This window comes from Cervus elaphus, chromosome 14, assembly GCF_910594005.1.
Source record: "Cervus elaphus chromosome 14, mCerEla1.1, whole genome shotgun sequence".
Classification (NCBI taxonomy): domain Eukaryota; kingdom Metazoa; phylum Chordata; class Mammalia; order Artiodactyla; family Cervidae; genus Cervus; species Cervus elaphus.
Genome location: NC_057828.1, coordinates 31,872,329 through 31,899,939, shown reverse-complemented (window position 1 = coordinate 31,899,939; position 27,611 = coordinate 31,872,329). Strand labels below are relative to the sequence as shown.

Sequence of the window (27,611 nt, the reverse complement as noted above, 5' to 3'; positions counted from 1 at the left end):
ATGCACTGTAAATTGACTGCATTATCATTTTCTCTCCTAAATTAATTCTATAGATTCAATAATTTAGAAGTTCCTAATGTGTATTGTTCTCTTACAGAAATACCTGACATGAACATTCTTTATTCTGCTTTAAATGGCACCGTAATTCTTGTTGTAAAGCATTATATTTTCCTATTGAGCACTCTATCTTTGCAGAAATTAGGAAATAAAATGGATTCAGATGCAAATGCAGTGCATATAACTTTTTTAAATCAGGGGGAACTCTTAATGTTTTATTTTTTGTGTTTTGTTAAATATAATTCTTACATTGAAAATCATAATTTTTTACTAAAGAAAAATCCTGATCTATATTTTTGAGTGTTTTTTTTTATTTCTTGAAATATTTATACCAAAATGCACACCTTTTCATTCTAATGGAAACTGTTTTACTATTCTTGAGATAAATAATTATACTAGTTATGGTTTTTTAAAGTGTGATAAAAAGAGAACTTTCTTGATACATAATAATATTTGATGTTATAATCTGATGTATATTTTACTAAAATATTCAGTGTGGTATTTCCATATAGATAACATTCACCTTAAAAAGAATGGAAAGGAAATCTGAACAAACATTTTAATTGTTCTTTCTCCTACAACACTATTTTCATTTTTCTTTCTAACAAACTCTTTTCTACATCCCTTTTTCTCTAGCAGAAATCTCTGAATGTAAAGCACAGGAGTAGTATTTTGATATTTTGATAAGTAGATCAGCTCTTCTCCACAAAAGTACACTTCAGCCCACTGCTGTCTCGTCTCTGCTCTAACATGCTGTCCTCCACCACCCCACTGTAGTGTCTGAGTTTCCCACTTTGACTCATGCTCCAGGAATATCCTTTCTTATCCTTCCCCCACTGTTACTCAGCATAGATTCATAGATTCAAGTCAATTCAATTCAGATCTAAACTGTAAAGCAGAACAAAGGAACTCCTATTATAAAATAAGCAGGAGCTAAGTTCACAAAGACTGCTGAATGTTTATGATTCAGGCCCCAGCTCTTTAAGGGCATGGTTTTCCTCTCATTTGCTTCCTAAGCACTTTCCTCTCCATTTATTGCTGAAGCACTTAAGTTGATTCAAATCCTGTTGCTGACATTTTCTTGGTATATAATTTGGAGCAAGATATCTAACCTTTCTATGCATTGGTTTGCTTATTGGACAAATAAGGATAATAATAGTACTAATCTCATAAGCTTGTTTGAAAACTTAAAGTGACAATGTATTTAATGCCTTCAATGATATTGGTTATTATTTCATTACTCTTAATAGGCCAGTTCCCCTCCATTGCTGTGTTCTCTTTAGCTTCCTTTCTTGTCCACAATTTCAGTTTCACTTGATTACTTTCTAAGCTCTTTACCACTCAGCCTTCCACTCACCACCAATATGAATCACTATGCTTTCCTCCTTTTGAATCGCATTACTGTTGGAGATGATTTTTCATGTCAGGGTGAAGACTATCCGTAAGCTGTCATTTAAAAAAAATTTTGTATTCTTAATTCATATTTTATGGCATAAACCTCTTATTTCTCCTCATAGTTTGTAACTATGACTACCCTTTTCATCATTAGCATCCATTTCATCCTCAAAGTCATAATAGAAAAATGGTATTCAATCTTTGGCATGCTTAGGTTCAGCATCGAAGGTATTTAGTATTAATAGATAAAACTCAGGTTCCTTGACTTTCTTATTACTCTTAAATGCTTGGATTCTTAAGGATGAAAATAAATCTTGATTGTTCTGTGTGCCCAAACTAGTTAGGCTGTTGTGCATCTTGTTTATAATATGTGACTGCCCTCTGTTACTAAGTAGATTCTATTAACTAACCCATAGGATACATCCTCTGCTCATTCTTTTCTGTTTCCTGTCTCATCACTATAGAAAAGAAAAATATTGTGCTAAAGATCTAAAATTGAATTGCAGCTGGAATTTGTAGGTATAGGAAGGAATAAGGTTAGTTTTAAGCAAAATTATACAAGTGCAGTTTTCTTTTGTGTTCACACGTCATTGTCCTTCTCCTAGTCACCTAGTGCCCTCATACCGCCCTCCGATTTTTCAGTGCTTTACTACCAGCGCCTCCCCTCCTCCAAAGTTACCTTCTGGTTTTATCCTTCACCCCCCCACACAGGCCTGTTAACACTATAATTATTTTACTTATATATGCCTAATCACTTTCCTATCTCTAGTTTTTCCTCAGTATGTTTTGTCTGTAATTCAGAATTCAGATGAATACTAGAATTTGTGGCAGTCTTGGAAGACATTTGGAACAAGTTGCTTACCTTTTAGTTACACTGTTTAGACAGCTCTTAACAGAAGAGAAGGAGCATTTGTAACACCAGTCTTTCCTTCCCTCTGATTCAGACAAAGCAGAATACATTCTCCACACTCTACTTCTGTAACTCAAAGGAGCTTAGGCATTTGGACTTTTCTACATGTAGAATAACAGACTTTGGAAGGAGAAAAGAACCCTAGAAAATCTTTAGCCCAGTGACTTTAGTCATTATATACCACAGCACTCTCACTAGTAGATAGGTATGTTGTTGTTTAGTCGCTAGGTCGTGTCTGACTCTTTGCGACCCCATGGACTGTAGCCTGCCAGGCTCCTCTATCCATGGGATTTCCCAGGCAAGAATACTGGTGTGGGTTGTCATTTTCCTTTTCCAGGGGATCTTCCTAATTCAAGGATCAAACCTGCATCTCCTGCATTATAGGCTGATTCTTTTTTTTTTTTTTTTTTTAATCAGAGACTAATTACTTTACAATATTGTAGTGGTTTTTGCTATACAGTGACATGAATTAGCCATGGGTGTACATGTGTCCCCCATCCTGAACCCCCCTCCCACCTCCCTCCCCATCCCATCACTCAGGGTCATCCCAGTGCACCAGCCCTGAGCACCCTGTCTCTTACATTGAACCTGGACTGGTGAGCTGTTTCACATATGGTAATATACATGTTTCAGTGCTATTCTCTCAAATCACCCCACCCTCGCCTCCTCCCACAGAGTCCAAAAGTCTCTTCTTTACATCTCTGTCTTTTTTGCTGTCTTGTATATAGGGTCATCGTTACCATCTTTCTAAATTCCATATTATATATATATGCATTAATATACTGTATTGATGTTTTTCTTTCTGACATACTTCACTCTGTATAACAGGCTCCAGTTTCATCCACCTCACTAGAACTGATTCAAATGCACTCTTTTTAGCTGAGTAATATTCCATTGTGTATATGTACCATAGCTTTCTTATCCGTTCGTCTGCCAATGGAAATCTAGATTGCTTCCACGTCCTGGCTATTGTAAACAGTGCTGCAATGAACATTGGAGTACACATGTCTCTTTCAATTCTGGTTTCCTCGGTGTGTATGCCCAGCAGTGGGATTGCTGGGTCATATGGCAGTTCTATTTCCAGTTTTTTAAGGAATCTCCACACTGTTCTCCATAGTGACTGTACTAGTTTGCATTCCCACCAACAGTCTAAGAGGGTTCCACTGAGCCATCTGGGAAGCCCAGTAGATATGTTACTCCCTGATTAATGACAGTGACTAGGATTCTCAGTCTTAGGAGTAATAGGGAAGTGTTGATAAAGGGGTTATGTATGGCATTCTTTAGGGCAGATAAAAGAGAGGTGAGTTAATTTTGAAAGAAACTGAGGCCATTTTGATAAGTAGTCTCTTGGGTAAGGCGTGCCCATATGAGCCAGTAAGACAGCAGTCAAACAGACACCAGGATCCCTTCTGCTGTGAAAACTGTTTCCTCTTTTACCCTCATCTTTCCTTTCAGCACCACTTGCCCAATCGTAGACTGCCTATGATACTACATATCAGGTCCAGCCTCGTCTCTAGGTTACAGGTGGGGAGCAGTGGAGCTCACCAGCTCGAATTTCCCCCCGGCTGTTCCCTTTGTTCCCACGGTAGCAGATCAAAGAATTATTTCAGACTAAGCTTACAGAAACTTGCCATTCTGTTCAACTCATTTTCTCCTTTTCAAGTGAACCCCCAAAGTACTTGACTATATTAAAGGAGTACTAAGTACAGTTATATAAATGAATTAGTTGCTGTTTATATTTGATAAACATATTATCATATATTAAGTATATGCAAGGTAAATTTTGAGTTTTATTAAATTACAGGTCTATTCTCTGTTCATTTAGGCTAAGTTCACAGGTGTGAAAATTGCCCACTTATCTGGCAAATCAGAATGTACCATCTTGCTCTTTGGAGGTTGTCTTACTCTAGTGTACTGAGGAAAAGAGTTAATCAAGGAATTAATGCTCTAGAATATAAAGGTCAGACATAAAGGAATAAATAATAAAACATTTAGTCCAATTGTCTAGTACTCCTAATGTGTTCTTTTCTTGCATTCTGACATATTAAGAGAAGAGTAGCCTGAAAGTATTGGCAAGCTGAGTTCTACTCTTGGTTTTGGCCTCCTTTAAAAGCTTATTAAGGTGTCCCAAAATATTTAATTTCAGTCCTGACTCCCTAGTAGGTTCCTTCATGTATGTTTTGCTTTTTAACATTATTCTCCCCCCAGCTTCTCTCATATTCTGTCATAGGCAGCCACAGAAATCTGCAATTTGGCATCATGGGTTAACTGATTATGGGGAAAGTTGATCACACATGAGAATCAATGAAAGATGAAATTCTTAAACATGCATTGTAAAGAGTTTTTAATCCTATGGCTGAAGCTAGGCCTAGATCCTTCTAAGAAATGACGAAATTTCTATAATTTCCTCCTTTAATTCTTGTTTTTTAAAACTTCCACATATTAAGTCCAATCTGACTTGAAATTTTCAATTTCAGAAGATTGTCACATGTAATCTTCTCTATTTTAGGCAGCATGTTATATTATGTATTATATATCATATATTATATCAATAATATATTTGGGTAGCTAGAGGGAAGCAGTCATGACTACATAGTCTTTTATCTCTTCGGTTTTTTATTAAATAAGACCTCTGATATACGTTAACTGAAACCTTAGAATCTATTAGCCAAACTCTGTGTCCATAAGATAAATTACTTCTTTTGGTTTCTGCTTATCATGCTTACTCCCATAATCAGCCTTGAAGTTCTGGTGGCAATTTATAGATCTAGATATGAAATGGTATAAGATTGCACACTTAAGAAAATGTACTGGTTTCCAGTGCTTGCCATGAGACCCAATTTCAGTGTTTATAGAAAATCATGATATGTGTGGGTATGTTCAAGAGGTTTAAGAGTGTGTGTGTTTTCCTCTAATTGTACCATCAGAAAGTGTAACTTGCCCTTTTCTATTGAAAATGTAAAAATGGTCTGATTTCTACGTAGCCACTTGGGGAGGAATATTACTACAATGGTGATTTAGTATCACTGTTAGCTTAGAAAACCTCTTGTCCTTCATATGCAAAGATAGTTTTGAGAGACATTTTGACTTGTTTTGCATACAGTGGTAATATAATTTGAGCTATTCAATGTTCTGTCTCATGATTTTAACATAATCTGGACTTTCAGAATATGTATAGCCAATATGTAAGGGTTTCTCTATGCTAAATATTTTAGCACTTTTTACACATGTGGTACTCTGCTGTGCACAGTGGTAGATACTAACATAAATCAGACATAGAAGTAGACCTCAAATACTTATCTTATTATTAGAAAAAATAAATACACTGTTATGTACTATACGAAGTAGAAAATGGTGAATGCCATAAGAAATATTTAGGTTAAATATCATATAATTTCAGAAGGATTTATTCAATATTTATTAAGAATTTTTAAGTTTACAAGTTTTATGCTAAACATAATACAGTATTTCCTGCCCTTAAGGATCTGATCTGATGGAAAAGACATCTAAATAATTATAACACCCATGGAAGAAGTACAGTAATAAAAGATACAGACTGCATATCATGGGAGTAGAAAGGAGATATTAAGGAGCTTATATTTAGTCAGTCCCATATGTAATAATTATTAAAAATCTTAACAGAGGAGAAAGATGACCAGCTTCCTTTAGGACAAATTAAATTTGAGGTGTCTGAGGGACATGCATGTGGAAATGTTCGACAGATAGTTTTCTATATGAGTCAGCAGCTTAAGGAAAAAGAGTGAACAGAAACTGGCAGTACAAATTTGGGAATGATCAACATAGTTGAAACTAGATTGAGATCTGCCAGGGAGGGATTGTATTAGGTTGGTACAAAAGTAATTGTGGTTTTGGACTGTGAATTTTAATTCATTGTAACTAGATTCAAACTCATCTTTATTAATCAAAATAGCAACCATTACAATCAACACATTTTTACCAATGAGAAATAAGTTTTTATTCCTATAGCATAAAAATCCATGGTTCAGGGGCTGAATGAACTCTTGGGAAGCATTTTCTGCCTCCTGCTGGTGGTGGAGGCACTACCTACATTTTCCCTACAAAAAGTTGTCGAGATGCTTGAAGAAGTGGTAGTCGGTTGACAAGATGTCAGGTGAATATGGCAGATGAGGCAAAAGTTTGCAGCCCAGTTTGTTCAACTTTTGAAGTGTTGGTTGTGCAGTGTGCTGTCAGGCATTGTCATGGAGAAGAATTGGGCCCATTCTGTTGACCAGTTCTGGCTGCAGGCATTGCAGTTTTCAGTGCATATCATCAATTTGCCAAGCCTACTTCTCAGATGTAATGGTTTTGCCAGAATTCAGAAAGCTGTAGTGGATCAGATGGGCAGCAGAACACCAAAAGCTGACCTTGACCTCTTTTAGGTGCAAGTTTGGTTTGGGGAAGTGCTTTTGAACTTCTTCTTGGTCCAACCACTGAGCTGGTCGTTGCTGGTTTCACATAAAATCCACTTCTCGTCACACATCACAATTCGATTGAGAAATGATTCATTGTTGTTGCATAGAATAAAATGACAGTTTCTCTATTTTCGGTCAGCTCATGAGGCACCCATTTGTAGAGCATTTTCACCTTTCCTATTTGCTGCAAATGCCGAATGACCATAGAATGGTTGATGTTGAGTTCTTAGGCAACTTCTTGTGTAGTTGTAAGAGGATCAGCTTTGATGACGGCTCTCAGTTGGTCATTGTCAACTTCAATGGCTGGTCACTACACTCCTCATCTTCAAGGCTCTCGTCTCCTTTGCAAAACTTCTTGAACCACCCCTGCACTGTATGTTCATTAGCAGTTCTTGGGCCAAATGCGTTGTTGATGTTGCGAGTTGTCTCCACTGCTTTACGACCCATTTTGAACTCGAATAAAAAAAAAATCACTCGTGTACTTTTTATCTAACATCATTTCTATAGTCTAAAATAAATACAAAATAAACAGCATGTAATAAGTCATTAGCAAAAAAATAAAGAAATGTGTTTTAAAATGGTATATAGCATAACCACATTTATTTAAAAATATATTCCAATATCAAATGGCAAAGTTCAGCAATGAAAAACTGCAATTGCTTTTGCACCAACCTAGTAGCAAAAGAAAAGTGGTGAGTCAGAACACAAACCCAGGATCTCTCACATTGAGAAGGGTGGAGCAGTAAGAGGAGAAGCAGTGGTCACAGGGGATGACTCAGGAAAGTGTTGCACCACAAAAACTTAAGGAGTACAGTTTTAAGAGGGAATGGTTAGCAGCCTCAGGTACAGCCAAAATGTCTGGTACCATCAGACAAACAGGAGACCCTGATCTTCACAGTATTTCATTAGAGCAGTCAAAGCAGAAGCCAGATTGTACTGTATGGAGAAGTGATTGAGAGGCTCAGAAGTAGAAGCTGCTCAGTGGTGTCCAACTCTTAGCAACCTCAGAAGTAGAGGCAGTGATTGTATACCATTTTGCAAAGTCCGACTATGAAGGTTTGAATCTTACCTCTGCCACTTACCAGTTTTTTGACCTGTTTCAAGTTAATCTGTTTTCTTCATGTTTAAAACGGGGATTGTAATACCTTATATTAATCCTTCTATGAGGATTTTGAAAGTTAATATATGTAAATTCTTTGAAAAGTACCTGTATATATTTTACATGTGATAGATGTTAGCTATTATCATTTTTAAGAAAGGGAGAGGAGAGAGATTAAATGTTTGCTAGAGAAGGGGCTGGTGGTTGAGTTATTAATGTTTGATTGTTTGATTTTGGGGAGTATGGAGGGAGACAGGTACTTCCTGTTAATAACTGAAGGAGTATAACTTGGTTTGAACCTGAGACTTTAGCCTCTATTATAATGGAAGACTGGACTAAGAACCTGTTTAGAAATCTGCAGACTTTCTAATCCTAGTTTGCTGTTAACTCTTGGGTTACAGTGTTTGTCACCTACCATTCCAATTTCCTACAGAAAGAAATAATAATTCCTGTTTACCAAACTGCCAGTTATTATACAAGTAAAACTGATAATCTTGAATGATGTTTCTTATCCTTGAGGTTTTCTCTTAAATTTTCTGTAACTCCTGTAGACTCAGTTTATAAATTCACTCCTCTAGGTACCCATGAAAATCTTGTACATGCCCCTCCAGGTTCCCAAAAAACTTTGTACATGCCCTTGTTACAGCATTCGTCACATTGGTGGTGGTGTGATGCTCCCCCACCGGTCTGTGAAATGCAGTGCTCTCTGTTCAGTGCCTGGCATATTGTAAACCCTCAATAAACATCAGGTTGAATTGATTATAGAAACATGAGTAGATATGATACGTATTTGGACACTCTATTGCCTAAGCATCACAAATTTCAAAAACTTTAAAAATAGTTCTATGTAATTGTCTACTTATTGTTACCTTTTCTGAATTACTTAATTCTTTAATGTCAGAAAGGCAAAGGTCCTTTTGATTAAGCCTAATGTCTAGTCAGGATGGACAATATTGTTGAAGTAGCTTTTTGTGTTAATTCAACATCAGTGATTCTAAAGGCCTAATTTAGTACTTACTGTTGAAAAGAGTAAGAATTTGGTAGTAATTGCCTGAAGCAAAACTAGTTAATTAAATGTTTTGTTTAAAGGCTTACTAGCACTAAATCAGAGTTATTCAGATCCTTTTTGTACTTTTATTTCAAGTTGCCACCACCAACCTTTCCAGAAAAGAGATTGGCCTTAACTTGATGGATCATTACTTGGTGGGTGACTGTGCAAGGTCCCGTGAAAACTTGATTACCACTCTTAGATGGAGCCTGAACAAGTTTCTTTACTTTCCTGTCTTCTAGTTTTTCCTGAAAATGCCTGTACTTTGAACCTATCAGAACTATGTCTTCATATGTATGTTTATATGCTTTGTCTGTTAATACAGTATTAGTCTTTGAGAGCCGTGTGTGTAGATATTTGTAACGCAGTCTTCTCCTTTCTTTGTTGAAGCGCTCTCCATCCTGTACTCCAGCTAGCAAAGGCAGACGTGTAAGAGACCACTGCACTCGTGTGCCCACCCCGATGCCCTCTACCCTCTCTCTTATCCTTTTTGCCTGTGGTTGCAGTACATGCTGATGTTCTTGTGGTGTATTACATTTATTGCATGCTTTGTGCTGCTGCTCTTGCTATTGCTACTCTGCTTTTCTGTATTTTCTTTTTCTGTTGTTTTTTGGCTTTGGCCGCAAAGCTTTAGGAATGTTCATACAAATTTCTATAACCAAAATACTAAAATTGTAAGGTATCTTTTTTATTCTGATTGAGTGAAAAAGTGATCCTAAAGTATGCTCTCTAAATTGGCCACATACAAAGTAATTGAGTTTCTAAATAATCCAATGTAAGCAGTTATGTAGAGATTTGTAGAGATTTTAATTATGTAGAAAAAAAGCTTGATAATTCACATTATGCAAAATTCAAAAAAGGTTTGGGATAAGTTATGGATCTGACTGACTATAATTTTTGTAAATCAGTTCTGGAGAAATCTTTGATAGATTTTTTGGCATAGTTCAAAGCTGTATTCCCAAATACCTTGTGTTTAGAGATTTGAGGCAATGATGTTGATAATCATTTATATTCTAAGATATTTCCGAGATTGAAAAAAACATTTACAGCTTTCTTTATATATGTATTGATTACAAGCTATAACCATCTTCCTGTGCTAAACCCAATCCAGTGTTTCTCAACCTGAAATGGGCAAGCCACTATCTTTATGCTGTAAAGTTCTGACATGTCCTGAATGGGGAGTCTGTTTGTGAAAAGGTCTCAAATTTTTCTAAACCAGCCTCCACTCCAATACCAATATACACACATTCAGACTCACTAGTTGAAAAGATAGCTGACACGGTTTGCTCTGGTTTTCATAGGTAATGTAAATAACAACATTCAAAAGGAAAATCTATGATCGATACAAATTTCAAACTTTCTCTCGTCACCTTCATGATTTTTGGTGTTGATCAGCACCTTCAATCCATAATTTTGGACTGGGAAAGTTCTAAAGGGAATTATCTGGTTTATGGAGGGCATGGGAAGCTGTGAGTCTCTCCACAAGCAGTGGTCTTCTTGTGGAGAGACCCACAGCTTCTGTGCTCTTATCGTCCAGGTGTGATGGACAGTTGATTGTAAAATAAACATGATTAACCCTAGCATAGCGTATGTTTTCAAGCTACTGTTTAATAATGAATAAGCAGTTCAGATCCAGTGGTATGGCAAGTAGAACTGCGACTTCAACTGATATCTCATGAATTAATGAAGTTGATGAAAAGATTGCTGGTTAATTGACTTATTGATTATTTTTATATTTGGGTATTTGGATTTATCCAATCTGAATATATGTTAATTAGAAAGAAAGACCAAAATGTTGTGTGCTGAGTTATATTTGGTTCAAATAATTAATCTGTGGATTGACTACTTTATTAACTGTTTTTGAATAAGGTTATCCTTCAGAGAGATTTTGTTTTTCTGGTTAAATTTACCATTAATTATGTTTTTTGCCTTGTAGATCTCTGACCACACAGAATATTTTTGTGACTCTTTAAATAAGGAAAAATTTTTGAGGGAAATAGCTGTTATAAGGCCCCTGCTATTTAGTTTATATTTTAATCTATAGGATATAATTAAGTCACACACTCTAGAGCCTATTGGCTTATAATTACATATGATTTTTTTAAATGCAGATGTGATAGGCTTGGTAATTTCCTTTCCAGGCTTCCTTTAGTTTTTCCTTATTGAATATTTGACAGATAAGAAGTCAGGTAATGTCTATGAGGGAAATGATTATTCAACAATTATTCAACAGTTAAATAGAAACATAGAATAATGAGTAACCTTAATAATCCCTGGAAACATCCATGAAAACAGCAGGACACTAATAGTTACCATTTCTAACAATGACCTTGAATCTTAACTGTGGCATACAGTTTTTATGTTACATACTGTGTTTTTAGACAAGAAATACATAATATTTTCATAAATTTAAAATTGTTTAAATGACTGAAATGTTATATAAGTGAGGTATACATTTTTATTTCCCATGTGCTCTAAAGCCTCATTTATAATCTAGACATTTATGTACTTTTTATGTGGTTTAGTTTAATTAATCACAGTATAAAAAAGATTTGTTACTAATATTATTATTAATGTCTGAATACAGATGGTTATGGAAAGTTTTATTATGTTTTCATTAATAGTGAGAAACACTGAGTATCTTTTGAATTATTCCTTTAGAAATTAAAGCAGAGAATGTAAATAGCCAATATGTGACTGGACTTTATTCTATGTTTTCTTAGAACATGTGTAAATTCTCCAGAGTAGATATTCAAATGAATAAGCTGAAAATAATTTTAAGGAGAAATTTTCCTAAAGAGAAACAAGTTACATCATTTGTAACTAGTAAGATTACATTTACAGGTCATAACCTTCAGTAATTTATGATTTGTTTTAGAATGATAGAATGATAAAATTTATTTACTGTTATCTAAATGACATGCAATACTGGTTTTTAAATCATAAAGTGAAAGTGAAGTTGCTCAGTCATGTCCGACTCTTTGCGACCCCATGGACTATAGCCCATCAGGCTCCTCCATCCATGAAATTTTCCAGGCAAGAATACTGGAGTGGGTTGCCATTTCCTTCTCCAGGGGATCTTCCTGACCCAGGGATTGAACCCGGATCTCCCGCATTGCAGGCAGATGCTTTTACCATCTAAGCCACCAGGGAAGCCATTTAAATCATAAGCACAATTAAAAGAAATAACTATTTCACTGAAAGCTTGAGGTTATAACACATTTCTGAGTAGTAAAAATTGGGTTACTTTCCTCTTTGTTTCTAAAATACTTCCAGCTACAGGATAAAGAAAATTGATGAAAATTTGGATTTTTTTTCTGTTAACTTTGAGTTTTATATTTATCAATACAAAACAATGTATTAGATGCAAACTATTTTTAAATCTCTATCAAATTCATATCAAGTCTTGGTATCTTTTTCTTTTAAAACTAGGTTTCTTCTGTGAATGTTTTGCTACTTGTTCAAATCTATAATTATTTTTGGAGTAAAAAAGACCCATTAATACATATTTAAGAAAGTTGTTTTTGATCTTTTTATTATTTATAAGGAGGCTATATTGCATAATTTGAGAAAATCTGGAATAGTGGGTCATCTAAAAATCAGATCTGAGCCAAAGCAGAAAAAATTTTCTATTTCACCGTACTGTTCTAAAAACATATTTCGTGGGTTATTCATTAGAGAAGTCCTAATAAATTCAGGAAACATTATGGACTTTTTACATGACATTGTTATGCACTGTGAATAATATGCTGATATTAGGCTTTTCTGCTTTTTTTTTTTTAAGCAGTAGAGCATTAAGTAAAAGTGACATTAAAGTATAGTAAATATTTCTAATACTTATTCATCAGAATAACTCCTTAAAGTATGTTTACTTAGAAAAAAGAATCAGTTAATCAAAAAATAGAAAAAGAATTACTTTTACGTAGAGAGGTTTCTCAGTAGATCACAGCTTATAAATATTGAGTGAATTGCTTATTATTGTTAGTGTGTTAGTTGCTCAGTCACGTCCGACTCTTTGCAATCCCATGGACTGTAGCCCGCCAGGCTCCTCTGTCCATGAAATTCTCTAGGCAAGAATACTGGAGTGGGTTACCATGCCCTTCTCCAAGGGATCTTCCTGACCCAGGGATCGAACCAAGATTGCTTATACTATTCAGTTAAGATCTGTTTCCAAGATCTTCCTTTGGATTATATCACAATATACTGCCCAATTAATGTAAGCTATTTATTGTTCCTAATTATTTTCCCCTTTTATCATTCTTTCTATAATCATAAACTCAATTATCAATTTAAGATATCTCTGCTATGATATTTTGGTATATCATATATTGGTATATCATATTTATTCACTTTTCCTACATTATTAAGTCATTGCTTACATTTAATGCTATAATTATTTTTATAACAAAGAATTTTTAACTTCCTTAGTTTTAATATAATATTAATTATATTTGTTTCAAAGGTAAAAGTAGCTAATATGCTATTAATCAATTGCTTTGCTGTCATATTATACCTGAAATCATTGTCAATTAAGTATTAAACTTAGTTTTAGGCTATCTGTAAATCCTGGCATATAATCATTGAGTATTCTGAAAGTTAAGTAAAATTAATTGCTTTTAGTAGCTAGAATAAGCCATTAATTATAAAGGCATTGGTAGCATGTAATTATAGATAAAATTAATAACAACTTAAAAAGCATAGTTGTATTGGGGTTAACATTTTGCTGAAGGGAATATGTAAGCAGTATTGTATTTTTCTTATTAATGGTAACCTCTTTTGAGATGTTGCTTACACTGGTAGTAATCCAGAAAGGAAAGAAAATATTAAAACCTATTAATCTAATTAGCTATTGACTTTTATTAGTCTTTTAAAAGACATGGGAAGTTTTTTTTTTAAGTTTGATAGTCAACACTTTTCTGCCATGAGTTTATTCATCTTTACCAAACTTTTGTGTCCTTGTTTTTATGAGAAACACACTTGGAAAATAAAGTGGTAATTTTTAAACTTCACTTATATATGCATGTTTTTTGTTAAATCACAGTATCATTGTAAATGGCATAGTTCGCCTCTTTAATTTGGTCAGTTAATGCCATTTCAAAATATTATTTCAGTATTTCTTACTTTGAATTTTGTTAAACAAAATTAACTTGATTTTGTTTAATCTCTGGAATTTATTTTTACTTTAAGAACATAAAGCTCCAAAAAGTTAGTGTGGAAATTTTCATTATTTTACTGTATTGAGGATGAGTTATTTTTAAAATTTTAATGTTTTCCACTCCTGAATAACCAGTTTTGATCTCTTTCAACTAGGAAAATAATTTTAAAATCTGTTCTCATTTCTGTTGTTTTTTCATTTTATTGATGAACAAAAGTTTGTTAGGAGAAAAAGATTTATAAATGACAGTATTTCTTCGGAATGGCCAAGAGGTATGTGCTTAAAGCCTCAATCATTCCTTAAGAGTCACTGATTTATGTAATTATGGATTAAGCTGTGATCATGTTTTTTTTCCTTTGCCAATATTAAACTGTCATAATGTCACATTTTCATAGGGTCATGAAGTATGCTAGTAAATATTTTAGCTACCAATTTGATTTTTAGATTTGACAGTTGTCATAATGGGAACCTCTCATTAGAACACATATGGCTTAAAGTGGTATATCCCAATTTTAGCACAAGAAAGTATATAAAACATTGTGTCCAACTTCTGTCAGCTTGTGTCCCTATGGAGCAAAGTGCAGGCTTGCTTTAAAGTTTCAGCCAGTACTATTAGAAGCAGCAATCTCTTACCTTTCTCATTTTTGAAGATTTTTAGAGTAATTGGACCCAGAGGAACAAAGCACTATATTAGCTATATTAAATTTTCTTCTCCCAGAAAGTTCTTATGGTCTTAACTCACTGTCTTATTTTAAAATCTATTCAACCTAAATAGAACCAAGTCGTTTCTGAATTCTCTTTTTTAAATAGCATTATCCTTCACACAGGAACTTCTGATTTTATATCTTTTAAGCTGTGAGCTAAAGGCTTCTGTGTGACAGGTCAGAAACTTACATTTTCTTAAAATAATCCAATTTTTTCAAGTAGCAAATCCTCTAATTGGACATTTCTTTGAAACGTTATGAGATCATTAACTTGATTATTTGAATCAGTTTTAAAATTCTTATTAGTGTAAAATGTATCAGTATTGCTTTGCTTATCAATTCTATTTTAATTGAACCCACTCACCCATAAACTTTTTATCAGCTTGCAATTTATATAATCTTAGGGAGACCAGGAGATTTTTAGAAAATAAAAGACTTTTTTGCCTTATTCCCAACCTAGGGTCATATTTCAGATTAACAGGTAAGATGGATAACTTTCTCCATGGCTGTCCCTCAGTGAAATTGTGAGCTAGGCAAAATTTGTCTGGAGTTCCATTTGCTTCCTTACTCTCCTGTTGCTGGTCAAATTTCCTTGTCAGCTTCCGTGATCTCTAAATTGTTTTGAATGTGTCTGCTGCAGAGGTTCCTTGGTACAACAAAGAGTACTGAGTTTGGAGTCAAGAGATAAAATTTGGGCCTGGCTTCCCCACCTTTAAGGCATACTAGTTTTATGATATTATCTACATCTCACACACTGAGCTAACATACAACTGGTATGTGTCAGTTCAGTAGTTCAGTTTTTAAAACATGAGGTACTCTCCTAGCTGTTAGTACGTGGCTGCTACTCCCAGTCCCCTGGATGCCCTTCCTGGGGTCCTTCTTCTCCCCATTTCTCCCTCATCCAACAGCTAAAGGTTTAAGGCCCAACTGGTGGCCATCTTAGTCGGCCCCACCAAAGTCTTCCCTTGTAATTTGCCAGAATACCTGCCCATGCCCACTACCAAGGGAGGCCACATGTGGGCACCAGCAGAGGGCTACTCCAGGACTTGCCAGCCAGCTAGCCAGTCCCTGAAATAGGAACCATAATAATAACAAAGAAATTTTTTTAAAAACCTTTTTAGTACATATTTAAAATCCTTAAGCTGATTGCTCTTATTACTGATCTGTAATAAATGATGATTTACAGCAAATCCTAATCTAAGCTTTGTTCTTGCTGTATACAGCATATTTGAAACCAATTTCCTAATCCTCCCAAGTCATCTTCACTGCCTTTCGTTTAAAAAACCCAATCCTCTTGCAAAACTGAATATATCATCAATCAATGTGCTCCATAGGACCATTTATGCTAAATTTTAACCCAAAGCATCTTCAGCTACTAAAAATACTTGGTTAAAAGGGTACAACTGAGTATACGTGTGAATATTTCTACTGCTGCAAAATAAAAAGAGGATTTAATTTAGTAACAAAGCTGACAAGTTAGTTTCTTTTCCTTTCAACTAATGCTTTAGAGCAAACCAAGTTTCATTCTTACCAAGGACAAAACTATTCCTAATCTGCAGAACATATTTCTGTTAAGTACTCTGCGTTTATTTCACTTGTATGATTTATTTTGTGAAATACAAGAAAAGAACATACAGTAGCTCAAACAGATGAGTAGTGAAGACTGGAGCATTTTGTTAACTGTTGTTATCTTAACCTTTCTTTAAAGCTAGTGGTTATGCGTCTGTATAATGACACATCCCTATTGTGAATATTCAGACTGAAGTTTGTTCTCCTTTCTTGAGAATGTTGCCATGATCATGCCTTGAAGAAATTTACTAAGAGCTGCACATTGTTTAAAAGTGATTTCTTGGGTTTTTGTTTTTCCTGACTTATTTTCCTAGACTGATCCCGTTGAGAACACATATGTACGGAATCCGAACGTCAAGTTTTACATCCAGTCAAGGTCCACCTCTCCTTCCACATCTAGTGAAGCTGAGCCAGTTAAGGTGCCTCATTGGAGCAATCTTGCTCCTCAACTTTTCACTTGTGTCAGGAAAGAGGGACTTGCAAAAACAAGTGAAATCTGACTCTCCTCCTTTTAACAAATGTTTTGTGTAATAAATCACAGTATATTGGAGATCATTACATTTGACTGATAGTATAGATTATAAAACTGAAGTAAAAAATGGTCCCCCCCCCCAATTTCAACCTGAATAAGAATTTTATTTAATTTTAAAGTAGTCTATATTTTAAGTAGAGAGCTATACTGAACAGAGGACAGAGTTATGTGAATTTTGGAATTATCAGATAAAACTAGAGATACACAGCAGTGTCAGTGCCATTCTCATATTTTAATTCTAATAAATCTAATGAAGATACGACATGTCTGTTCCTTCATAAGCAGAACTTAAAAGTGCCACTGCTGGCTATTCAGTAGTTTATTCTAAGTGTTAATCAGCAATAGGTGTGCAGCTAAATCATGCCTTTTAATAATGCAAAAATAGTGTTGTATTTGCACCTTAAGTAAGTAAATGATTTTAAACAGCCAGTTAGTCAATTTTCTCAACAGAGATCTTTTTCTCAACAAGTCAGAAGGATATATTATTCCTCAGTGAATGCCGTCCTGACTCAGATGCAGTTCTGATTATTTACTCAAGCATGACAGTTCTGACATAGCTCCTTTGCCTCGCACTTGGTCTTCAGAGCTGTGTCTGGCATTCCAGGTGAAGCAGAGAGTCCCCTTTGGAAAGCTGTCTGAAGTGAAGCTTGAGGTGTAGTCAGATTCTAACTTGATTTTTTTCCCAACCCCATGGTGTATACCTCAGACAGGTTAAGTTGATGACACCATCTGATTTTTTAGATTATCATTGTTTTAATATTTTGAGTTTATGCATTTTATCTTAATGTTAAAATATTTCAAGCATACAGAAAATAATATTACAACCACCCACATAACCACCACCCACACATTTAAGATGTGTAAACATTTTGCTCCAAAATTTATATTAAAAAGAAAGAAAATATTCCAAACAGCTGAAACATCCTACCCTATACCATTACCCCTCACCTTTCCCAGGCATATCTGAATAACCTGACATTGAGGTACTCCTTCTCTTCCTTACTTTTACATGTTTATTTCATTTGTATTCATAAATAATAATATAATAGTGTTTGTTGTATATTTAAATTTTACACAGAGGTTATCTGCATCATATAAAGATACACGTCCACTTAGTTCATTCATTGTAACTATTGCATTGTATCTCATTGTATGAATATACCACAATTATTTATCCATTCTCCTGTTGTTGGATATTTAGGTTGTTTCCAAGTTTTTGTTATTACAATTCATGCTGAAGTGAACATCCTAACAGCTGTCTGCTTTTGCAAATGTGCAGAGTTTGTTTAGCATATATACCTAGAAGTGGAATTATTGGATTATGTAGAATATGCATTTTCAGCTTTAACTAGATCTTGTCAAATTATTTTCCACAGTGGTTGGACCAGTTTTCACTCCCACCAGCAGTGTGTGTGAGTGAGTTCCTCTATTTCCCCACATTCTTCCAACCCTTTGTACTGTCAGACATTAACTATTATCTATTTGATGGGTATTGAGTGGCATTTTTGCTTTAATTTGCATTTCTCTGATTTCAAGTGTTATTCAACATCTTTTTGTGTGTTATTGACCATTGGTGATTTGCCTGTTTATGTCTTTTGTCCGTTGTTCTATTGAATTATTTTTCCAGTTGTTTTGTAATTGTTCTCTATGTATTCTGGATACTAATTCCTAGCTGGCTATATGCGTGGCAAATATTTTCTTCCAGTCTGTGGCTTATTTAAAATTTTTATTTTTTATATCTTTTTGTCTTGCAACAGTTTTTATTTTAATGTAGTTATATTTATCAATTTTTTTCTTTTATGACTTCTGCTTTTTGTCTTTTTAAAACAGTTCTTCCCTATGCAGCAGTTATAAAGATTATCTTCCATATTTTCTTCTAAAAGTTTTTAAATTTTGCTTTTACATGTTTAGGACTTTAAACAAACTAAAGGTATTATGAGAAATGGGGTACTAATCTATTATTCTCATATGAACAACGAGCTCTCCTATATTTCCTCTATTGATTTGTAAAGCTGTCTCTGCTTTTTATATAAATGGATCTGTCTGGGGATTCTCTATTCTCTTTCATTATTCCTTTTGTCTATTTCTGCACCAACGTCACATTGTCTTATTGTAGCCTTAAAATAATTCCTGATGCCTGTTATGATCAGCTACTCCCAAGTACCTTGTTCCTTTACTTCTTGACCCTTTAGTTTTATATATGATTTTTAGGTTCAGCATGTAGGTTCCATGTAAAGCTTTTGATTGAATTTAAATTTATAAATTATCTAAGGAGAATTCATCTCTTTGTGGTATTGAGCCTTTTTGTCTATGAACAATGTCTAGGTACTCTTTTATATCCTTCAATAAAGTTTCATTATTTTTTTCATGAATATGCTCCAAATTGCTTGTTAGATTTGTTCCTAGATACCTTAAAGTTTTTATTGCTATGGTGAATGGGATCTTTTAAAAATATTTTCTAAACTAGGTGTTGCTATTCTCTATGAATTCTGTTGATCTTGGATTCGGCACCCCTAGTTCACTCCTTTTAATTCTGAGAACTTCTCTTGGACTTTCTGTGTAAATTCAAGTGACAGTTCTGTTTCCTGTGAATTTTTCTTTATTAGCTTTCAAAAACACTTTTGTATTCCTCTCTGTTATGTCATTTTTTAAAGAAAAATATTAAATTCAGTTTAATACATTTTTCAAGCTTGAAATTAGAACTAAACTCACAATTAAATAGAAAACTCTGAGAAGCCCACCTAAATTCCATTTTAAGGCTATCATGTGTATAAAATATTTGGGTTTCGGAGCTTATATAGTAACAGAGACAAAAAGGGACCATTCATATTTTCTCTTAATATTTTAGAATATTCTGTAACTTTATACAAAGCTAGCTTTTTCCTCTTGCTTGCTTAGCATCCTAGAGGAAGTCATTCTTTGTGTATTTTTTTTATACTTTGCTAATAAGTCATCTCTCTTTTTTCCACAATAGCATCCAGTAAAATCCTTTCATTCAAAGAAATATCTTAATAGAAATACTGCATAAAGTAAAGATATAACTTGTAGTTAAATTTCTGTCAGTTCTGAATTTCAATCATGTTAAATAATCTAACTCCCTTCTTAGAAATTACTTTCTTCACAAAATCCCACTGATCAATCCATCAATCAGTGTATCTCTATATCTGTCTCACAGGTGCTCGCTCACTCTCTCTTAATCTCTGCACACAAACACACAAATCCACAGAATTGTATTCCATATGTGTAATATGCATTCTGTATATAGAAGTCAAAGGAGTTAAAGGATTCTTCTAAATATTTTTATTATAAATCTTGATTAAAAACTCTTTCAGATGTTTTATAGAATTAATTTTTAGTTGAACTTGAAAATTAAAATTCTCATTTTTATGTAGATGAGATGCTATGACTTTCTTGTGTTCATCTATAGATTCTCTTTTACAACTTACTTATTTTTAAATTTCCAGACTGAAATAGTTTTCACAAATTGAACAAATATTAATGTTTTATTTGTAGATATTGCAGACAGAATTTAAATTATCAACAGTAAGAATTTTAGTTCCTTGAGATAATTTTTCCTTATTGCTGTTTTGTTTGGCTATACTTACATTTATTTTTAGTGATGTCTGAAATAGATGTAGTGTTTTATGACATTTATTTCCTCTTTTCCCCTGGATTCAGACTGTAGACTCTACTCCACTTCCAGTTCACACACCAACCTTAAGGAAAAAGGGATGCCCTGGTTCAACTGGCTTTCCACCAAAGGTATTCAATCTAGTTATAAGCATGATGTGTTCTAAAAAAGAGAGAGAGAGAGAATGGATTTCTTCTGCTTTTTGTATTTGCCATGATTTTTACTACTGGTTTCCTCAAAATTACAAACATAAAAGCTGAGAAAGAGAATAAATTCTATGTGAATGGAAATAATCACCACTGAGAAAGGTAGGACAAACATGCAAATTGTTTTGCTTTATTTCCATCTTCTTCAATTCACTGTTTTGAAGTCTTAGTATGGAGTGAGCATATACCATCTAACCCAATCGTCTTATTCCTTAAGAAAAAAATTTTAACACAGATCCATAGAGATGCTTACTGCTGTTTATGTTAGCAGAGTTGGAAATAGGAGAAAGATAGGTAAAATATGGCTGAAGTGTAACAAAATCACATTTATATAAATTACCAACACACAAAAATATCTAATTCATAAGGATATATACATATCCAAGGACCTGTGTAGATCACATTAGATTGAGTGATTGATTTCATGGGGAAAGATTGACAGTGAATCATCAAGAATGAATTTTTTTAAAAAGTAAGGCCAAGTAAAATGAGAGGGCCCTCCACGAAGCTCTGGTGATAATATTTCATGGACTGAATATTAACTCAATTTTTGTACACCTATTGTCCCTCTCCACAAAATAAAAGTTACTTCATGATTTCTAAAAGATTGAATCTACAATTATCTCAATATAAAAGTGTTTAAAAAGAAAAAAGGTTATTTTAAAAATATTTAAGAAAGGTTTGTTCCAGATAAAGTCGCCTTTACTTGTATAGTGTTGAATCCTAACTATGTACAACCATCAGTTTGTAAGTTTACAGAAAGGATTGGTTCTTCTTTGTTCTCACACCTTTTATTAAAAGTATTTTACCTTATCCATTGAGTAGCTTGAAGTCTGCAGCTCTGACAAAATTGGAATGAAAAGAACACTTCTTCATATCAACCTCTCTAAGTTTTGAGGTTATAGTTATTTCTCATTTTACTTCAAATTACCGCATAACCTAAAATTAATGTGTTCATGCTTTAGGTTTAATGCCTCTTTTACTAGACTTTTTTTTTTCCTCTTCCTCCTGCTACCTTTTGTGAAAGTATTAGAAATCAGATATTGACCAGAAGATAAGAAAGGGGATCTTAGAAAGATCCAGAAGCCAAGTAGTCTAGAACTTAGGACTGAATAGACCCTCGTCTAGAGTCAGACGCCACTGAAGCAACTTAGCACGAGTGCATGTTATATATTATACTGTCCTTAGTTAGCGGAGAAGGCGATGGCAGCCCACTCCAGTACTCTTGCCTGGAAAATCCCATGGACGGAGGAGCCTGGTAGGCTGAAGTCCATGGGGTCGCTAAGAGTTGGACACAACTGAGCGACTTCCCTTTCACATTTCACTTTCATGCATTGGAGAAGGAAATGGCAGCCCACTCCAGTGTTCTTGCCTGGAGAATCGCAGGGACGGAGGAGCCTGGTGGGCTTCCGTCTATGGGGTCGCACAGAGTCGGACATGACTGAAGTGACTTAGCAGCAGCAGCATCCTTAGTTAGAATTAGTGAAACATGCATGGGCCTTTTAATCTTTAGTAATAAATAATGTCTATGTCCTACATATGTCTATGTCCTACCTGCCACTTGATCATTTAAAATTAATGTTCTGCTAAAACATTGTTTATATTTCCTATTGTTGCATACTCAGTTAAAATTATGATATTCTGAGTAGATCTCTGGAGAAAAAGTGTATAATAAATGTGTTTTTTCAGTAATTTTTGGATAGTGTGAAGTAATGCTATTAAATTTGTCACTGGCACAGTTGTTTTAATTACTGTCATTTCAAACATGTCTTCTTATCTTTTGGAAAAAGGAAAAGGGACACAGTTAATTAATTACCTTGAGCAGTTGACTTTTCTTTCGCTGTACTGAAAGCCCACAGAACAAATTAGTAACAAACTGAATTGTTTCATTAATACATTTTGAACAAATGAAAAAGTTACCAGCATTAGAAAATTTACTCTAATAGTTCCTAAAAGTGCAAAAAACTAAGAATAAAATCAGTATACAGGAGAAATGTTGAGCAAAAATTGATGTGATGTTAACAAATTAGGTATTTTTCACAGGCATGGAGGCTCCTAGTATTGACCTAACTATGTCTTATGCAGTCTGATTTTTTTTTAAGATCATATTTTTCATTTACATGTTTTTGAATAGTTAAACTTTGAAAGATCACAGAATCGGATCTGGGCTTGACTTTTAACTCTGCCAGTAACTCACTATTCATCAGGAACTTACTTAATCTCTCTGAGTCTCACTTTCTTCATCTGTATAAAGAAATATACCTATCTTCCAAGAGGCATTGTCTCCATTAAATGAGATGATAGTACTGTCACAGTATCTGCACTTTTTTGATCAGCAACATACAGGAATTATAAAGCCAGTAGAAAGATAGTCTGTATTCTACTTAGAATAAAGCCAAATGCCAGTGCTGCTTTGAAACTAGGTCCCAAGGAACTTCTAAAATAGATTGGTTTGAGGTTGGACCGGAACTCATGACTGCTTTAAATGCTGGGTTTTCAGTCTATCTCTGGAATAATACATATGTATTTTTGTCTGCTCAAGTGTGATACTGCCTGCTTCCAAGGGACGAAGCATATTTGTTAAACATATTTGTTCTTGGTCCCAGAAAATCAAATATGTGATTTATAGTAGGGACAAGAGTTTTAAATTACTCTTTGTCTTTCATAAAAAGGTATAAAAGCCCATTTCTTTTTTTATATAGGTATAACTATGGAAACTTTTACCCAACTCATTGCCAAAGAGCAATCTGAGGAATTACAAAAGCCCTGAAGTCAAAATTTGTGGGGGGAAAAAAAAATACTACTTTATTTTATAACTTTTTAAGTGGCATTCAAGAGCAGTTGATTATCATTTAACTTCTTACATTATCTTTAGAATTCTCCAGCTCAATATTGTCTAATAAAAATATTTGAAGTGTATTAATTATAGAAAGAAATTAGAGAACATTCTAATTTCTAACTAGAAATCATTATAGCAGCTGGTGTGTTCACAGAGGTTCGCATTATGGAAATCCTTTAAATGATCCATGTGTATGTTTTTATCAATTTGCTTTGCAGCGCAAGACTCATCAGTTTTTTGTCAAATCTTTTACCACTCCTACCAAGTGTCATCAGTGTACCTCTTTGATGGTGGGTTTGATAAGACAAGGCTGTTCTTGTGAAGGTAAGAATTAAACAGTAAGAAAACGTGACTTTACAGTCCTAACGTTTACTCCCTAAATTGTAATCAGAAAGCTTTATTCTCTTTAAAAGGTATATAAATGTTTATTTATTTGACTTAATCATTTGCTTTTCCTTGGATAATAAACTGAGCACCTTGCTAAAGTCTGTTGAATATTGGAAACTAGACAGATAGTTCCTAGAAGCACGTTCCGGGGGAGACATATTTATGTTGCCTTCACCTTTGTTTCATTATTCAGGTGAACTTGTGGTCCCCCAAATGGAAACCTATGTGACAAAATAGGTGAAAGTTATTCTATTCATTTAATCATTTATTTATTTTATTTATTTATTTATTTATTTATTTATTCATTTATTCTATTCATTTAATAGAAAGTTAATCTATTCATTTAATTTTACTCTTGCTTAGTTTGTTAGAGTCACTATTAAGTAAACAATGCAGTATCTTTTTAGAAATATTAACTGTCTGCTATAATGCCTCAAAAAATATTTTATTCCTAGTGTTAGTAGCAGAGGCTTTCCCCTACCATTCATTGATTCATCCATCACATGCTTGCAGAATGCCTGCTCTGTGCTTTTAGGCACTGGGGATACAGTGTTCTATGTTTGACTAGTTCTCACAACTCAGATAGAAGATCCAGATTGCATTATCCTAACTAGTCTCTTAGATGCTTGGATTTTAGAACAAAAGAAAATGGGCAGGCATGAGAAATAAGAGATTTGAGAGTTATGAATATGTGAAGTGATGAATATGAATAATGTTTTCCAAGGAAAACATAGAGTGAAAAAGAGAGTAAGTGTGAGGACCGAGCCTTGGGAAACATAATTAAGGGGAGGTAAAAGATAAAGATAACAAAATAATCTGAGAATGAATAAGCTCTGTCATTGACTAGGAAGGTGGGTCTAAAGTCAACAGGAAGAATTTGTACAGTTTTTAAGCCTTGTCTCATTGTGAAACTTAGCCAGTACTTATAAATGTGACTTTTTTAATCTGTTCATCAAAAAGAATCCTGGGCAACTACTTGGCTTTGGGTCCCTTGTCATTTTTTTATGAATCAGAATCATTTGCAATTCTGTAGTAGGAATTTTTGAGATCTTTCCAACTCTCTTCCCTTCTCAGGTCCCATGCCATGAAATTGGGCCTGTCTTTCTTCAGACTCTTTGAAACTGTAAAGACACTATAAAACAGTGGGGACACATTAGACTATGCCCAGGCTTTCATAAATGTTGTATAATGTGGTTATAGCCTCTCAAGATTCCTGTCATTTTAAGTCTTCTTGCTTGGTTGAAATTAGATCCAGTATAAGGCAATAATTTTGTTGTTTCCATTACCTGGTGAAAGTGAGATTTTTTTGCTTAGTAAAACAAATTATAACTTGTTAGATGCTCGACTTAGAAGTGAATGAGCTGTCTTACAGAAGATGGATAGTTTTTGATAGTTTATGCTAGTCCCTCTTCCTTCTTTGTTGGTTTTTTATCCATTTGTGATATTCAGTTCATTTCCCCGTGTGTATGTGTTCCCATGATGCTATCGATTCAGTTCCACTTTTATTCTTTCAAAATATTCTCCAGGATCCCCCTTAGAGTAGGAATTCTCTGAATAGATATTCTTAATCTGTCACCCCTCCAAACAAGCTTGTTCTTTTTAAATATTTTAACCTTTAATTCTCAACCAGCCAAGTCTCAATGGAAGAGTTTATTTTCATTTATCTCAGGTTCACCATGTAAGTATCAAGAGGTCTCATGGCTGTACTGTTAGTAGTAATGTATACAGGCTCTGAGCCAGACTGCCTGGGTTTGAATTCCAGCAGTGTCACTTAGGAGTTCTGTGACCCAGGCAAAGTCATATGTAAACGGTGGTATTGTACCTCTCTTAGATTATTGCAGATTATTGCAAAAAATTAAAAATACCCAAGAAAGTTAACTATTATTATTATCTTAGTAGTAGTTTAAATATATATAATAATATCAACAACTCCTAAAATTTAAATAACTTTTTAATCAAAGAGAGGGATTGGTAAAATTTGCCAGATATTGCAGAGATGTGTCAGGTAATTTAATGTCCATCAGTGATTCCTGCAAGAGAAATTTCAAAGTACCCAGCTGCAGTGAGATGAAGTTAGAACTCCAGAAGCTGCTTTTTTAGGAATTCAGTTTAAAACAGTCATTTTATTCTCAAGATTAGATTTTTTGCCATTTATTTGCTTCTCATTTTGATCACTAATGTTAACACAGAACAATAATATTACAGTAATGAAAAGAAGTATTTACTATTTCTCACTGGAAGTCTTACCTATGAGCCAATGAATCAGCTCCCCAAATGACAAAAACAGTTTAAAATAAAACCAGAGATAAGCATTCATCTAACATGGCACTTTGCCTATAATGAGTTCTCAGTGAATGTTCTCTTTGTAAAAATGAATTTTTCTTGAACACTGTTTCTTTTCTCCCCTCCTAAAGTGTGTGGATTTTCATGTCACATAACTTGTGTAAACAAAGCTCCAACTGCTTGTCCAGTTCCTCCTGAACAGACAAAAGGTCCTCTGGGTATAGATCCACAGAAGGGAATAGGAACGGCATATGAAGGGCATGTCAGGGTAAGTATGGTTAGGTTGCATTTAGACTAATCTTTTAAGGTTTATTAATGAATAAAGAAAAGTCAATCACCTTACAGACATAGTCCTTGACCGAAAATTCGGCAAATAAAATTCACCTAACAGTTTTATTTCATTCAGAGAAATGATTTGAAAACAAAAACCTGGCTTTTGCTTGTAATAAATTCCAAAGTGTCTCAAAATTTTCTATTCTGTCCCTATAGCATAATGATCAGATATTTATATCTTCTTAAAGGAGTCTTGTAGCCCTTAGTCTTGCCAGAGAGGTGGTATATGCTTATGAAGTATGAGATATTGTCAAGATGTAATCTTACTTATAATCTTGAATAATATTTAAAATGTACACTGCCTTTCATCCTATTACCAAATTTGGCTTTTCTGCAACTTAGAAGTTTATGAATGTTATTTTAATGAATTACTAGAGAAAATTAAAATGGTACCGTTAAAAATTTTTCAAAATCAAATGTCATTCCATGTTTGAAGAGGGAATTGTCACATTTGCTCATGTTATTAATAATATATGTGTTCCGTCTGCTGCTTTACCAACCACAGTGGCAGACTTAAAACGTGTATGTTGTCTTTAGGTTTTCACCCTGCAGTTACATATGTAATTAAAGGGCTTCTGATTGACATTTTAGTTCGGGTTGTTTTGCTTGTTTGTTTGCCTAAGATCCCTAAGCCAGCTGGAGTGAAGAAAGGATGGCAAAGAGCACTGGCTGTAGTTTGTGACTTCAAGCTCTTTCTGTACGATATTGCTGAAGGAAAGGCATCTCAGCCCAGTGTTGTAGTCAGTCAAGTGATTGACATGAGGTAAGTTTTCAGAGATGAAAATATTTGTGTCTTTGCAACACAGAAATACAAAGTGTATGATTTTTCTTCTGATTATATTGCCATGTTTTTATTTAAATCTAATTTCACAGTAATTTTCTCATTTACTAATACTGCAGTCATAACATAATTACAAACAGGAAATATGGTGGAGTTATAGAACAGGTTGATGTGCATGTGTATGCATGTTGGGTCTGGGGGTCTGGGAAAAGAAGTTAATGCTTGAAAACCAAAAGACCAGTTAAAGGC

At 34.2% G+C, this 27,611-nt stretch overlaps 1 protein-coding gene across 9 annotated transcripts in view; it reads left to right on the top strand.

Moving 5' to 3' along the window:
• Positions 1-27,611, top strand: part of CDC42BPA (CDC42 binding protein kinase alpha) — a 296,309-nt gene that overhangs the window by 236,024 nt on the left and 32,674 nt on the right. For 4 of the 9 annotated variants that reach the window (XM_043923188.1, XM_043923187.1, XM_043923184.1 and 1 more), the window contains 5 exons: positions 16,685-16,789; positions 20,581-20,664; positions 23,797-23,902; positions 26,380-26,516; positions 27,205-27,344. In XM_043923188.1, the coding sequence (XP_043779123.1) occupies positions 16,685-16,789; positions 20,581-20,664; positions 23,797-23,902; positions 26,380-26,516; positions 27,205-27,344 (572 nt within the window). Of the gene's footprint in view, positions 1-9,332; positions 9,372-16,684; positions 16,790-20,580; positions 20,665-23,796; positions 23,903-26,379; positions 26,517-27,204; positions 27,345-27,611 lie in introns of all 9 variants that reach the window. The other 5 variants (XM_043923191.1, XM_043923189.1, XM_043923186.1 and 2 more) reach the window with 2 other exon arrangements.